At 42.0% G+C, this 16,718-nt stretch overlaps 1 protein-coding gene across 1 annotated transcript in view; it reads right to left on the reverse strand.

Annotated features, from left to right (window-relative positions):
* Positions 1–16,634, reverse strand: part of ATP6V1D (ATPase H+ transporting V1 subunit D) — a 25,190-nt gene extending 8,556 nt beyond the window's left edge. Inside the window, exons 1-5 of the mRNA XM_002925103.4 lie at positions 16,470–16,634; positions 12,053–12,170; positions 2,918–2,997; positions 1,473–1,540; positions 712–756 (exon numbers count right to left, since the gene is read on the reverse strand). Coding sequence (XP_002925149.1) covers positions 712–756; positions 1,473–1,540; positions 2,918–2,997; positions 12,053–12,170; positions 16,470–16,510 — 352 coding nt within the window. The 5' untranslated portion in view covers positions 16,511–16,634. The remainder of the gene's footprint in view (positions 1–711; positions 757–1,472; positions 1,541–2,917; positions 2,998–12,052; positions 12,171–16,469) is intronic.
* Positions 16,635–16,718: the final 84 nt, after the last annotated feature.

Genomic DNA, 16,718 nt, shown 5'->3' on the forward strand with positions numbered 1-16,718 from the left:
AAAGTGAAATAAGTCAAGCAGAGAAAGACAATTATCATATGATTTCTCTCATCTATGGAACATAAGGAATAGCAGGGAGATCGTTAGGAGAAGGAAGGGAAGAATGAAGGGGGGCTCAACAGAAGGGGGAATGAACCACAAAAGACTATGGACTCTGGGAAACAAACTGAGGGTTTCAGAGGGGAGGGAGTGGGGGGATGGGCTAGCCCGGTGATGGGTATTAAGGAGGGCACGTATTGCATGGAGCACTGGGTGTTATACGCAAACAATGAATCATGGAACACTACATCAAAAACTTATGATGTACTGTATGGTGACTAACATAATAAAAAAATTTTTTTAAAAAAGTAGAAATAATGAAGAATGCATTATGGGTATAGTTTATGTAGAAAGACAACACAGAAGTCTAATTGGTGGACTCATACTCAAAGGCCTCATATTTTTTTAATGGCAAATGACTAAGTTTACATGTATGTATTTCTAGGTTGAAATAAAATATTTTAAGACATTATAATGTTTTACATCTCCCTGCCATAACACTTTTATTAACTGATTAACTCGTGTCCCAACTGTACCATATAAGGAGGATGCTAACACTGGAACCTCTAAACTCTAAGAAAGTCTATCCAGCACCCATTTACCAGAAAAAGGTTCATTTAAAGAGGAATCTGGAGAACCCAAAGACATACACCACCAAAGTGTCACACTTACTGTCAGTTCCTTCATGGTAATGTTCAAACACTGGCAAAGTAACACCTGTTAAACACAGAAACATGTGGATTCACAAACATGTCCTTGAAGTCCTGTTTCTTAATCGCCATTGTTCCCTGTGTTTCTTTTTCAGCAAACACTCAAAAGTCAAGAGACTGTCTGGAACTTCACTAGTTTCAATAAATGAATTTAGGAACCTGGTATCTTAAGTGCTCATTCCTATTTAATAATCAAATTATCCTGAGTAATAAGAGATCAAGCTGTTACAATTTTTTTTCTTTCAGTTTTGAGGTATATGCAAAAAAAAAAATTGCATATATTTAATGTACACATTTTGATGAATTCAGATATATGTATACATCCATGATACCATCACCACAATCAAGGTAATAAATTTATCTATCACCTCTAAAAGATTTGTGTCCCTTTTCTTGTTTGTGTTTGTGTGTGTGTGTGTGTGTTAATACTCAACAGAAGATCTACCCTAAGTTGTTAAATACACAACACTGCATTGTTAACTATAGGCACTACACATTGTACAGCCAATCTCTAGAAGGTATTCGTCATATATAACTTTATCCCCATTTCCCCCACCCCCAATCTCTGGCAACCACAAGTTACAAAGATTTTAACATTTAAAGCAAATCCATTTATTCTAAGTAGAAGAGATTAATTAGGACATGAAGATCTTGGGGTACAAACAGGTTAATTTTTAAATGTCATCTTTTCTTCCTAAGGATTCTAAAGGGTTGAAAAGTTACCTGCTACATTATCCTTCTTAGCTCGGATCTTCACTTGGGCTTTATTTACATTTTGGATAACTGTGGTGCTGCCAAAAAAAGAAAAGGTCTTAATTTAGTTGAGATTTTAGAGTGAGAAATAAAACTACAGGGACCCATCAGGTAATTTCAACAAGAGTGAGATAGCACAAGCAAGTATGTTTGGTAATTGTTTTTCCAGAAAAAGAAAAATTACTGCTGCCAGAGGAGAACCTCAGAGAGCAAAGAATGAACAATATTCAAAACATGAACCATAAGAAAACAACAAAGAATGACTTTAAAGCACACAGATTGCTTGAGTTTTCAGTCAGGCATGTGGTGCCACAGATGTGACTTTAAGGATTTTTATTCAGCTAATGTAACTTAGAGAAAACTCCTTCTTTCTGGGTTTGCTGTCCAAACCTTTTAGATTTGGCTAAGTAGGAGTTCAATTCCCTTACCCCAGAACCTAACTTCCATCTGGTTGTCTGACTCCCCAACTTGTTCTTATCATAAAATGAAGTGTTTTCACCATAACCACCCTAAAACACATTCACATACCACTTTACATACTGCTGATTCCCTCCCTCTGCTAGAAAAGTCAATGCAAGTTGCTATTCTATCAACACTGGCAAAAATTAAAGTTTATCTCTTCAAGAGGCCTTATGTCCCTGAGATTGTAAAACCTGTCAGCTAATCCTCCTGAATAACACAAACTAGGAATGGAGACATTGTGTCATTGGGTAAAGACAACGAAAATAAAAAATCCTGAAAACAATTTCCACCTCTGTTCCCGAATAGCGATCTGATGTCAGGAAGGCACTGAATTTAAAGGGAAAATAACATCGTCTTCCTGGTTTACCACACAAGCTTATTTGGGGAGAATCACACAACATAACTGGCAAAACCCCCCTATAAAGCAAAAACTAAACCATTTTACATGCTTCACGTATAAAGCATATATTGATATGACAAAAGCCTTAGAATTCATGCCCTTTAAACCAATTCCTTTCTCAAACTTATCCTAAGGAAATAATTCTACAGAAACAGAAATATATATATATAAAATATATACATATATTATAAAATGTTCATGGCATCTTTACCAATATTCTAAAAATCTGAAAATCAACCCAAAAGTTCACCATTATGTACACCTAGAGAAAGGTTATACAGCTATGTGAAAATAAGGAAAGATGTTTATGATACAATGTTAAATGAAAACAGACTACAGAATGTTAAGTATCCGGTGCCTACAAATCTTAACAGACATACATGGGTGATAATAAACTGGTGTTAAGGTCATAGAGTAATAATAAAGAACACTTTTAACTCTAACATTTGTCTTTAATGCTTAGATTTTTTTTTTCATTAAGAATAGCTTTTAAGGGAAATAATGAACATGAAACCACTTTGATTTTTCAGAACACCCCAGTAAGTCTTCTTACCTGAAGTCCCCTGCTGTGAACTTGGCCTCAGCAAGTGAAAAGGCAGCTTCTCTCATCACTTCACCCATCAACATTTTAGTCTGGGAAAGCATAAACGAACAACTGATTCAACCAAGTTTTTTACAAGGAAAAAACATCAAAATCATATTCCTTTAATAACCAGTATTTGATAGCAGGTGTGTGTCTAAAATATTGACTTGATTAAATAAAATCTTTAAAAAAATAAAAAAATTAAAAAAAAATAAAATAAAATATTGATGACAAAAATATCCAATTTGGCTTGAACAGTTTTGGTTATGGTCACTAACAGCATTGCAACACAGTATTTTTTAAAAAACATCGGAATAAAGACATTAAAAAAGAGAAAATGATCTTTACTGAAGGGCCTACCTATCTTAATCCTGAACGCGTCCATACTAATGTGCTCAAATTAATCTCTCAAATTCACTGCAGTGCAGTGAAAATCTTTAATGCATAGTGATTCTAATATAAACCTGGAACATTTAATGTTTGAGAAAATCCAATCTTTTTGAAAGAAAAAAGCTGGGGCAGGTAGGCAAAGTTGCCAAGTATTAAAAATAAGGGAATACATCCAATTTGGGATAAATAAGTCAATGAAATGTAATGGAGTTCAGAAAGAGCAGCAGGTCTCTATGGAAATTTAGTAATATAGAGAGACCATTCAACAGGCCACCCACTTAACAAAAAGAACTTGTCCCTACGTCCTTAAATCATACACTCCAGAAATTCTTGAAGATAAAACTTCAAAACAAAAAACATAAAACATAGAATATTTTCTTAATCTTTTTTAGGCCTAAGCATTATATATAACCCAAAAGCCATATTTAAAAAAGACCAACAGATTAGACCAAATATTTTTTAAAAAGTTAAAGGCTAGGGGGAAATATTTTTAGCATTTTACATACTAACTAGAATATTTGTAGAACTTCTACAAAGGATAAATAAAAGAAATTCACCAAAAAAATCAAATTACCCATAAACATGAAAAGATGCTCAACCTCACAATCAAAAGTACTGCAAAGTAAAAGATACTAATTTTAGGGGCACCTACGTGGCTCAGTCAACTGAGCGTGTGACTCGTGATTTTGGCTCAGTTCATGATCTCAGGGTTGTGAGATCAAGCTCTGCGTCAGGCTACATGCTAAGTATGGAGTCTGCTTGAGATTCCCTCTCTCCCTCTACCCCCCTTCCCTGGCTCACTCGCTCACTCTTTCTCTCTCCGAAATAAATCAATCTTTTTTTTAAAAAATGAATAAAAATAAAAGATACCAATTTTAGCCCAACAGATTGGCAACAAATAAAAGAGATTAATACCCAGTTAGGAAGAATTTGAGAGAACAGGTCCTCTCACTAATCATTTGATAGGAATGTAAATTACTGTAACAACTTGGAGAACAATTTGGCAATTACCCATCAAAAATTTAAATGATTAGGGGCACCTGGGTGGCTCAGTCAGTTAAGCATCTGCCTTTGGTTTAGGTCATGATCTCAGGGTCCTAGGATCGAGTCCTGCATCAGGCTCCCTGCTCAGTGGGGAGCCTGCTTCTTCCCCCCCAAAATCTCCACCCCCCACTCATGTTCTCGCTTGCAAATAAATCTTTTAAAAAATCTTTTTAAAAAATGCAAATGAACAGATCCTTGAGATTCTAAGACTTTCCGGAGAAATGCTAGCACACATACTGTTAGAAAGTGGAAGAGGGATGGTAAAGTATCCTCCAGAGGGAGGAAGCACTCTGAGATGGAAAAACAATGCAAGCCATTCCATACTATTTACACAGTTTTATTCCAGGTAACTTAGAAACAGGGAGGAATAGGGAAGACAGACAAATGATCCAGGCAGCTATATAGCTACTCTCCCCACCCGTTCTCCACCAAGTCTGGACCAGAACCACTTTTATACAGCAAGAGGGCATGGGAAGGTCACAGGGTAGTTACCTAAAGTGGTACCCTCTGTGAGCCAGCCATCTCTACTAGTTGCCTCAAGTGGCACCCTTTGCGGACCACTTAGGAAAGATGAGAACAAGCCTTCCCACATTTCAATCAGGGCTAACAACCTCCATGGGGCCCGGAACACGCAGCACCAAGGAAGTCACTGTATGGCATGATCAAGCTAAAGCAGGAGTCAGTGTTGTCAGCACTCCTACACTCTACCCTTGACATCTTTATGGCCCATATAATTTTTCCATGCCATTCTTCCACAAGGACCATACAGCCAGGTACTGGGAGGCGACTTGCATCCCTATACCACAGCAGCCAATATCAATACACTTATAAGACCAGAGAAAATACTTACAACTATGGTTCCCCAACAACCCAGTAAAGAGGTCCTTTCCACAGACCCAGCAGTTGGAGCACCTATAAACTTCAGTGTTAGTGTGGCCTATGACAAGATGTTTCCAGAAACAACAGAAACATTAACAATGCAAGGTTATGGGTAGTAAGAAATGTTTTACAAGCAATACATATGGCAAATTTTCAGTTAGCAACTACAGGATAATGGTTTAGTCCGCATGAGCTAATATCATCCCTGGCCTTGGAATTTTCCCTGGGAGATGAAACCATTTATTTTGCTCCTTAATATCATCAGAGGATGGGTCTATGTTGTACATACACAACCATACTAACAACCCTACTTCAACACCGAGAGTCAGAAGCAGTTCTTCACGTGTTGGGCCCTGACCAACATATAATGAAGGGTTAAGAATACAGGATGTGAGGCCTTGACCCCAAGGGATTAGGAGACCAAGCCACCCAAAGGGGGTATTCCAAGTCAATTTCCAATGAACTAGAGCCTTACCAGATGGAAAGTCTTGCAGCAATCACAAAAGGAGTCCCTCCTCCCCAAGAGGCCTCAGTCCTCCTGACAATACTCACACCCAAGAGCTGCATGGGTGTTGCTGCTTAGGTGTTCATATGCAGAGATCTGTCCTGCTACGGACACAGCTTTAAAAAGCTGAACTGCCAGTTAGTACTGGAGACCATCCTTTGAGGGAGCCACCTGGTGACAAAGTGTTTAATGTGTTTCCTATTAGTCTATTCATCCTTCCAGTTAGACCTGCAGCAGTGAGACTGTATGGCAGGTGGAAAGTCCACAACAGATCCCAGGCCTCTGCCCACTCTTGGACGTCAGGACCAGTAAAACATGTCTCCTGATCACTATCTAAGTCGGTGTTTGTACATGCTCTCCAGTTCTGTTAATCTGTTATAGTTGCAGCCTGATTAGCTCTTCTACAGGCAAAGGCTTGTACAAGTCTTGTGTGAGTGTCCACACAGGTCAGTGCATATTTGTGCCCTTCCAATACAAAGGGCCTATGTAATCTGCCAGCAAGAAACAGGGCTTATAGTCCGCCCAATACACCCCAGGGTATGGCACAATGGCCATCACCTGAGGTGGCATAGGGGGCAGAATTGTCAGCAGCTTGTAGATTGAAATATTTTAAAGGCAAACAATCTTTGTACTATTTGCCGAGTGGTTTGGGGACCTCAGGTGGCGTCCCGATTTAGACTGGACCCACTCTGCTACATCAAACAGGGTCAGCATTTCCTCCAGCCTGGATTAGAGCATTTGCCTCATAACTGCCTGGCAATGTGGATGGGGAGTGAGCAGGGACACAGGCCTTACCTGGACAGCCGCATCGGGCTTAGAGCATACTTCCAAAATATCTTTCCACAGTTCTACTCCCCAAGAGGTCTATTTAATATATCCCAATCTTCTTTGTGCCATCAAAGCATCCATGCTATCAACCCTACAACATTGCCCAGCTGTCAGTAGCCAAATCGATGAGCACTGGCTCATATGTCAACACAATCCACACCACTCTCAATTTTGCCCATTGAGTACTTTGTTTAGTTCCTTCTTCAAACCAAAGTACATCAGAATCCAGCCAGATGGCAGAGGAATGCCAAATAGGCAGGTTTCTCCTGCAACTGCCATCAGTATACTATGCACCCACCGGAGGCGAGGCTTCCCCTTCCTTTACCTGGGGGAAGGGAGGCATAATGTCAGCGACTTCTGGAAGTTGGGCGGGGTTGACTTAGGTGACCGCCCCTAGCAATGAGTGTAGCTCATGAGACAGCAGGTTGGTATTACAAGCGCTCCTCCACTGCAGGTAAGCATGTAAGGTGCTTACCTGGGCACAGGCACACTAAGGAACAAGTCCTTAACTCATCCTCGCACTGGCAGAGAGGTTCATACCATCATAAGCAAATCAGCTTTCAGTCCTTCTGTCTGTTGCAGCGCAAGATATATAGCTATAGTTGTTCTTCCATGGGACTACACCCGGCTTCTGTTCCCTTCCATAAATGAGACCAGAATCCTAACAGGATCCATTTCCCATTTCGTCAATCCCACAAGCCTCAGCCAAACCCTTCTAGATACGAATTTACATCTAATTTACAACTCACACCTGGCAAAAATACCCCCAAGGTCTGTACTTGTTTTACTGCCATTTTTGCCCTTAAGACAGCCCCTTACTGGGGCATCTCAGTTGGTTAGGTGTCTGCCTTTGGCTCACGTTGTGATCTCAGGGTACTGGGATGAGCTCTTGGACCTCAGGCTTCCTGCTCAGCAGGGAATCTGCTTCTCCCTCTGCTCCTCTTCTCCCCTCTCATGCTCGCTAATAAATAAAATCTTAAAAAAAAAAAAAAAAAAAAAGACAGCCTCTTATTGGTCCCCAATCCCATTGGCTTACCCTTCTAACCAAGGCATTTAAAAGGTGTTAATATCTGCTCTATTGCTACATAGGGAACAAAGTCTCCAGTAACCCAAAAAAACAAAAGCCTATAATTCCTCCACCGTTGTAGGGATTGGGAAGGCTTGCATTTTACTAATGACCGTCTCTGGCATCACTTATCTTACTTGACCAGATGATGTCCAGGAACTTTACCAATTAACCCAGCCCTTGGATCTTGTCGGTATTTACCTCAGAGACTTTACACCTGGAATGACGAGACTGCTTGAGACAGGGAGGATAAATCATCACAAGTTAACATTAAACCGACATAATGATAAAGCACTGTCATCACTGACATCCATTTTTCCAAATATCTGGCTACCAACCTATGACAAACTGTGGGACTACTGAGACACCCTTGGAGCAACATCTGGAAGGTCCATTGTCTCCCATTCCACACAAAGGGAAATTAATCTTGGAATTCCCGTCCTAATAAATGCTGGAAAAGGCATTAGACAAATCTAGTACATAATGATAAGTCTTAATGGATGCCATGATTTTCTCAAACAATAAGGCTATATTATGCACCACAAACATGGACAGGAAGAGTAATTTTACTGAGTTCCCTATAATCTGTTGTCATTTGCCAGGTCCCATTAGATTTTATTATAGGCCAAACCAACTACCGAACGGGCACTGAGCAGACCTGATTACCTCCGCCTTTTCTAATTCTATGATGGTGGCAGTAATCTCATCATGCCCCCCTAGTAGCTCATACTATTTTACGTTTATTACTCTCCAGAAACCGGCAGCCGTATTGTTTCCCATTTTGCATGATCCACAATGCATTTCACTCGGATATGCAACCTGAATCCACCTGTTGTTGCTGTGAGATCCAGATCCCGCAGAACATCTACGCCCAAAATACTCAAGTGAGGGAAATACACGCTAGAAAATAATGGGGCGGAAGCCTGCCAATCTGAAGGTAGAGACTAGTTTGTAGGACCTTGATAATTTGTCCCACATAAACATCAACAGCCATTATTTCCCCCCAAAATTTCAAGGGCTTTATGTAAGTGTACATTCAGCTCCAGTGTCTATTACAGCTAGTACAGTCTGTTAGTGAGACACCAATAAATGGTTAATTCAACATGGGGCCTCTGGTTCCCCCCTATTGTTGCATAACCCCTAGTCTCTAGGGGAAGGGGGATACACCTCTGAAATTCCTCTGTTAGCAGAGGAGCTCCTGGGGAACACCTTGTTTTCTTGAGCCCTCCTTCAAGGGAATAAACGGTTTTCCCTTAAGCAACACCTTCCATAATGCTTACCAAGTCCAAATTGGGTTGTATTTTCTTTCAGGATCCTGTATAAAATTAGATCTTGCCGTAATTGTTTGAGAGAACTTGATGGGCCCCCTTTCTGCCATTTTATCATCAAGGGGATCCTTTGTTTTTCTCGTTTTTCAACCTATTTGCCTTATGAGAGATTCTTTTGGTTTCACTTAAGTCAGCCACCATAATAGCTACCATAGCAATCGTCCAATTAACCATAGGGGCCAGGAAAGATATTAAGTCCCATACCATGCTCCCACGGCTCACTCTAATATAAGGTCTTCCATACCAGAGGAAAGTAATTCTTTGTCTAGGTCTCTAACATGCTAGGTGTAAATGGCAGGTTTCATTCCCAGTCCAAATAGACTTTCTTGTAGTTCTTCCATGGAGATCAAGGCACATCCCCCTTTTAGGCCAAGTTACCTTAATTCTAGCATTTATTCCATCAGGTTAACTAAGTGCCTGAGATTCTGTCCCAAGACTGTGGCATCTATTTGTTGCAAGGCAGGCGGAGCACTGACAGGCCATTTTTGACACCCCAAACTTCCAACAGGACACCATCTTCCCCTGTATCCCACCGCGGCAACACTCCAGCTGGCCCCCCCCTTGTCGGCCGCTCTGCTTCACTAAGTCAGTGGCAGAATATTCCCTCACTGTCGTTTCCTGACTAGTGGGAATTTCTTCTCCCTCCTCCTCAGGCAAGCAAGCGGCCTGGGGCTCTGTTCGAATCAGAGGCGAGGCGTGCCTGTAAATCATCTTCCTCCTCTAGGACAACCTCCTCCTCATCAGAGTAATTACCCCAGGGCCCCAGGCCTCTGGGTCCCCACTGTCCTGAGACAGCACAGTTCTCCCTTCAGTGTGCGGCGGCCGGCACTCACCCTCTCCACCCTCCCAAGGCCCTAATTCCCAAGCGTCCTTGCTGCTGTTGGATTCCTCCGGACACTACGTCGGAGGGGAGGAACCCGCGGCTCACGCGTTCCCTTCCAAAGCCAACGCTTCTCCGCTTCTCCCGTCTGCTCGATTCCCACCCTGCTCCCGACTGCCTTCTGCGGCGCCTCACCAAGCCCAGACCGGCAGCCCGGCCACGCCGCAACTGCGGGTCGGCGGCTCTCCCTTCTCCGCTCAGGCAGGTCTTCTAACCACCCCTGGGGCGTGGACCCCCGCCCCCGCATCTCCGCACTCACCCGCCAGGCGCGTCTCCCCAGGGGGCGCCGCCTGCTCGGGCTTTCCCGCCCGGCCCGCCCCTTCCCCACACGCCGCGCGCTGGCTTCGCCGGCTCTGGCTGGCTGGCCGGCGGCTAGACGGTGGAGGAGGGCCAGTCAAGCAGCCCCCAGACTCAGAAGGCACCCCAAGACCAAAAAAACAACGCAAGCCTCCAAGGACCGTTAACCCCGTTTTACTCAGGATAACACCCACAAGGGAGGGAAGCGGCGGCTACTCTCCGCCGAGCCTGGCCCCCAACCCCCTGCTTTCATAGAGCAAGAGGGGCTTAGGGGCTTAGGGGCTTCGGGGCTTCGTGGGGCGGTCACGGGGGAGTTAGCGCAAGCGGCCACACCTGCGCGCCACTCTAGGGAGGGTGAGAACAAAGCCTTCCCGCATTCTGGTCGGGGCAAACATTAACCTCCACGAAGCCCACGACACAGAGCTTCGAGGAAGGTCACAGTGCAGCCACGAACAACATGGAGTGCCAAAGATGGAGTCAGCGTGGTCAGTGTTCTTAAACATACACATACACAAGGCACAGGAAATAAGTACCCTCCCCCACTAAGTAGTAAAACCACACATTCACCAACAGAAAAATGGTTAAATTCCATTATCCATTCGATGGAGTTCCACGCAGCTGTTATAAATAAAGAGGCAGATCTACGTATTGATGTAGAAAGCTCTCCAAACTCTGCCACAGGGAACAGGCAGGAATTGAATTATATAATGCAAAACAGTTCCATGTTACTAAAAACATCCATGATGAAAGACAGAAAGACTATAAATCAAAGTGTCACAGAGAACTCCTCTGGGAAATGAGAGAAGGGTAGTTGGGAGGGGGAGGGGAATGATCTTCATTTTTTAAATATATTTCTGTATTCACATTTCATTTACCTAAAAAGCACTGAATTGAAACATACTATGTGCCAGCACTGTTCTAGGCACAGGAAATAAGTACTGAAAGGATTAAGTCCCCGCTTCCACGGAATACTCTCTAGTGGGAACAACCAATCAAACAAGAAAATACGCAATAGTACATGCTATGACAAAAATAAGGAAATGTGGGGTGCCTGACTGGTGCAACTAGTTAAGCATCAGACTCTTGGTTTCACCTCAGGTCATGATTTCGCCTTTGTGAGATCCAACCCCGTGCCTGGCTCTGTGCTAAGTGCAGAATCTGCTTAAGACTCTCTCTCCCTGGGGCGCCTGGGTAGCACAGCGGTTAAGCATCTGCCTTCGGCTCAGGGCGTGATCCCGGCGTTATGGGATCGAGCCCCACATCAGGCTTCTCTGCTATGAGCCTGCTTCTTCCTCTCCCACTCCCCCTGCTTGTGTTCCCTCTCTCACTGGCTGTCTCTATCTCTGTCAAATAAATAAATAAAATCTTTAAAAAAAAATTAAAAAAAAATACTCTCTCTCCCTGTTCCCCTCCCTGTGCTCCCTCTCTCTCTCTCTCTCAAATAAATCTTTTAAAAATAATAATAATAAGGAAACGTGACAGAGGTAAATACGATTGGATTGGATGATATTTCAGATTGGATGATCCCCAGGGATGGCCTCTCTGAAGAGACCAGAATGACCAGAGGAGCAAATCACAAGAAGTTCTGGGAAGAAACAGCTAATGAAAAGGTCCTGGAAGAAAATGGTAAGGAGAATGTTCCAAACGAGGTCAAAGTGGTAGGCAGGGGCCAGATCGGATCAAGTGGGGCTTCACAGGTAAGAGTAACGAGTCCCTTATATTAAATGATCTGAAACTTGTTAAAGTCATAATAGTATTTTTACTTTTGAAAGAAAAAAATTTAATTAAAATAACTTAAGAGAAAAAAAATTAAAATACCAAGAGCCATGCTGGATTTTCCTTAGATATCTCTAAAATAAGTAACTGTTCTAAGGACAGTTCATTCTACCTCTATTATCTTCTTTAGGATCTGTCGAAATCGAAGAGTTAAGGCATCAGATTTTTTCTTCAGGAGGTTTCGACCTGTCTGTGCTCCTTTTAATCGAGCCTTCATGATGGTCTGTGCCCTATATAAACAAAATTAAAGATATTTATTCCCACTGTTTAAAAAACATAACACTACTTCCCCAATATAGTACTAAAATTATGCTTTACTCTTCGATGTCATGAAAAGTAAGAATATATAGCATCTGTGCTGACAGTTGTAATTAATTGGTTTCTCAATATTGCAGATTTCCATCTTCAGTGTTCCATAAATAAGTTCATGAATTTAAAACAGAAACAATTCCTTGACCAATATCTGGGAAAAGTTATTTATTAAATCATAATAAAATTTATCAGGAGTCCTATTTCATGATGCCACCATAGCTAAAATATTTATTTGATTTGCAAGTTAAAATAATGTCTGTGTTTCCATTACAGGTATATTAACCATTTTTTAAAAATCTGTCCACCAATAAATATCAAAATTTGAAGTGCACTTACCTTCAGGACCAACAATTCCACTGTGAGGAATTTATTCTACAGATTTACTCCCACATGTACACAAAACTATATACAAGGTTAAGGATGAGTACACCAGCCTTGTGTGTAATAGCAAAAGAGTGGAAACAAGTTAAATGTTCCATAAATCATAGTTCATCATAAAATGGAATGATATGCAGTCATAAAAAAAGAGGAAGGTAAAAGAGGAATATAATCTATATTATATTCTCTTACTCATACAAAGTAAGGGATAAATATGCTTATATTGATACAGAGAATACTTCTAGAAAAGATTCACAGAAATTGGTAACAGTTTCCTTTGGGAAATGGGACTGAGTGGAAAAAAATGGATTTACTTTTTAATATATTTATATTCTTTTGGACCTTTTGTAATACATACCACAACCAATAATTACTTATTCTATTAAAAGTGTGGCATTAAAGTGTTTTAATTTCATCAAAATCCTACCACCAATGATTTTATTAATTTGCAAATGACTCAAGGAACTAATGACACATATCTCTGAGAAGTGACAAACTACAGAAGTGTTACCTCTTATTCCAATCTTTTCCCATCAGAAACTCCAATACCAAAGTCAAGAAAGTAATAGCAGAAATTGACATTTGTTCTTGCTATCATATGCCAGATAAAATAATTTTTAAAAAGTAGGTAATAAGATTTAAGAATAGACTGTATAATGTAGATACTTCAGGTGATTTGTATAAGGGGATATAATTTCATATGACTGGTGTTATAACCAACTGCGAAATAGCATGTATTAATGGATCTTTGGGTATATTCTTAGATTTTACTGAAATCTTTTACCAAAGGGGAAAGGTTACTGAGACAATTCTATAGCTGGAAGAAACTCTACACGTTATCTTGAAAATGAGGCTTAGAAAAATGAAACACTTTCTCCCACTCTAGGAAAAAAAAACAATAGTTTGAAACACACTTCTGACTCCACTTCCTTGCCCAAGGCTCAAACTAAGGCTCAAACCTAGGCCCACTGTATCCCAACCACATGCCACACTGCCTATTATAAAAAGCAACTTATGAACACTTCTCTCTTTGAAAACTACTACCAGTAGCTAAATTTGCACTGCCTGACCTCACTGGAGGTCTAACCAAGCGAAGCTGGTTCAGTTTCCAGCTTTAGCTGGCACTATTGACCCCAATGTGTACATTTAACATATTATATTGTTGACATTAATGACCAGAATTCGGGCTCAAAGACTTGGATCAAATTAAGTCAAATCCCAGTACTGCAGATTCAATATAGTAAAAAAAGTGAGCTGGTTGATAAAATTGAGTTTACCATGCTAATTTTAATTTCCTCCTACCTAACAGCACCTCTGTGAAATAGACACATTTTAATTCTTGAGACTTGAAGAGTGACTTGCCCAAGGGCTTACAGCCAGTATGTCATAGGTAGAACCTAGATTTGATGGACTTCTATTGACTGCAAATCCTTCATGGCTCTTTTGCTTTCACTCTAAACTTGTTTTGTTCTCTCTGCTGCCTAAGTGAGAGACAGTCCCACTTCACAGGATAACACTGTAAGATGGAACTGTCTGACACAGAAGTCACTTAAGTATTTTCTATCCTAGCTCTTAAAAAAACCGACTCCTTGGGGCGCCTGTGTGGCTCAGTCGTTAACTGTCTGCCTTTGGCCCAGGGCGTGATCCCAGGGTCCTGGGATCGAGCCCCATATCGGGCTCCTCCGCTGGGAGCCTGCTTCTTCCTCTCCCACTCCCCCTGCTCCCTCTCGCTGGCTGTCTCTCTCTCTCTCTCTGTCAAATAAATAAATAAAATCTTTAAAAAAAATAAAAAAATTTAAAAACTGACTCCTTTATAAGTGTTAGAGCTGCTGAGCGCTAGGAAAAATGTTCGACCTTCAGCTAGAACGATGACTTTGTTTTCAGCTGAATCAAAGACATCTGACTACATGACCAAATACCTGCTGCTAAGCCTTGGGGAAAATATTTAGAGAAGCAGTAATTTCCTGCACCTTATTTTCCTCTCAATCAGCAAGCTGACTGCTCTCAAATGGCAATTTTCACTTTTACAAACCTATTAGTCTTCTTGTCTAAGCTCAAAGAAGTCCATTTTCCTTCTTAGCCTCAAACTAAAAACAAAAAAATGTTAACACTGATTACTATCAAAAATAAACACAGCCAGACATTAAAGTGGTGAAAACAGATTTCGTTCAGTAACCACTGACAGTAGGAGAAAGAGCTGAGCTCCATTCTGACTTGTGCAAAAGTGGTTGGGCATTTTAAAGGAAGAATAAGGGAGAGGAGCAAGAGCAAACTCAAGAAGAGTCACAGAAGTGAAAAATTATAAAGGGCTGGTCGCTGAAAATGACAGCTAGCTGTGGCTGCTAGATGGCAATTATGGAAGTTAGGATTCTATCCTCCCAGAGACTGGGAGACATCCATCCTTCCTAATAACTACATTTCAAAGAAATGACTTTCAGATCCTTGAGAAGGACTCTTCTAAATTGCAGGAGAGAGATATATATTTCAAAAGGAAAAGAAAGGATTCATAATTGTAAGCCATTTTTAGTGAACGCCCTAAGAAAGGGAGGTCAGGGGCCTATCATCAGGTATTGGATAGAACAAACAAAAAACTCTCCTGGAAGCAATGAGCTTTCTCAGGCATTTTAATGGGTCCTGGGGTCATTCTAAGAACGCAGTTTGGTGGTTTCTCAGTGCAGACATTGAATAGTGTCAAGGTCAAGTGCTGGGAGTTCTGCAGATCTCACTACCCCAGGGTAGTCTTGATTCTTACCTATTTCATAGACAATGCCTTTCTCCACAACTGACTTGCTTCCCACCTAATATAACACCTACTAGAAAATCAGTAGGTGAAGGTAAAAAATAAGCAAACAAAACCCCACAATCCTTTCATTTCATTAAGAGCTGCAGCCAATCTGGCTCTGGTCATGATCCCAGAGTCCTGGGATTGAGCTCCGCATCGGGCTCCCTGCTCAGCTGGGAGCCTGCTTCTCCCTCTCCCTCTGCCTGCCGCTCCTCCTGCTTGTGCTCTCTCCCTCTAACAAATAAATAAATAAAATCTTAAAATAGTAATAAAACTGGCTCAACACTTAGGGCGCTATGCTTTTTTTGTAGACCTCCCATGAATTAATTCTCAAGACATTCTCTCCTCCTGGAGACAGCTCACAATTCAGTGGGAAATATACGTAAACAAATACCCACTTTACAATCTGATGGGTGGTATTAACAGAGGTCTGTCTGAACGAGGCGCAATGGTGATGCAGCAAACGGAGTGCCTCAGAAACTCAGGGGTATCGTCCCACCACAGGTGACATTTCGTGGGGCCTCAGAAAATGACAAAAGGGATCCAAGACCAAATTTGACGTCCACGCTAGGGCAATTCGATTCAACTCCCAATCTGGCCTAGAAGCCTCTTCTATGTTTTTCTCACCATAGTAAACTTTCCTTCTCAAAGTATTTGTCAAACCTTGCTGGCTGGTCCATCTCTCCGTTAACCTGTGAGCTCTCTTAGGCAAAACTGGCGACGAGTCATAGTTCTATAAACCCACTGCCCAGCTCAATAAGGGAAGACGGTATGAATGGCTCAACTGATCAAGTCAGCGGACCTCCGTAAAAACTAGCAGGTCGGGCAGCCTGCTCCTACGGGTTGGGATCGCTCCGTCCAGCATGGTTCCCTCAGAGGAATATGTGAGGGGGCCGTCAGGGAGCATCGCCCCAGACTCACGAAAAGGGACGGAGGAAAGCTCAAGACCGCCCAGCAAACAAGGACCCTCGCTGCTAGTCCAGGGTATACAGGGATTGCTGCTCGGGATAGGCGTTCAAGAACCTATGAATGCTGCTCGACCCGTTCTTTTACTTACATGCGCGAGGGAAAGATTTCAATTCGGTCTTTGCCCGACATTCTGACGATAACAGTTCGGCTCGGATCCCCGGCCGGGCAATCGTGGCTGTAAGAGCCCCAGCCACAGGGTCTTCCTCTACCGGAGTCAGCTGGTTGTGTCACCTGACCTCCTCGCGTTGCTAAGTGGCAGCTGGGATACGTAAGTACGCATTCTTCACTTCCGCTTCCTGTTGGCACGTGGGGAACGTGGGGGGAGGACAAGAATGAG

The sequence above is a fragment of the Ailuropoda melanoleuca genome, chromosome 14 (assembly GCF_002007445.2).
Source record: "Ailuropoda melanoleuca isolate Jingjing chromosome 14, ASM200744v2, whole genome shotgun sequence".
Taxonomy (NCBI): domain Eukaryota; kingdom Metazoa; phylum Chordata; class Mammalia; order Carnivora; family Ursidae; genus Ailuropoda; species Ailuropoda melanoleuca.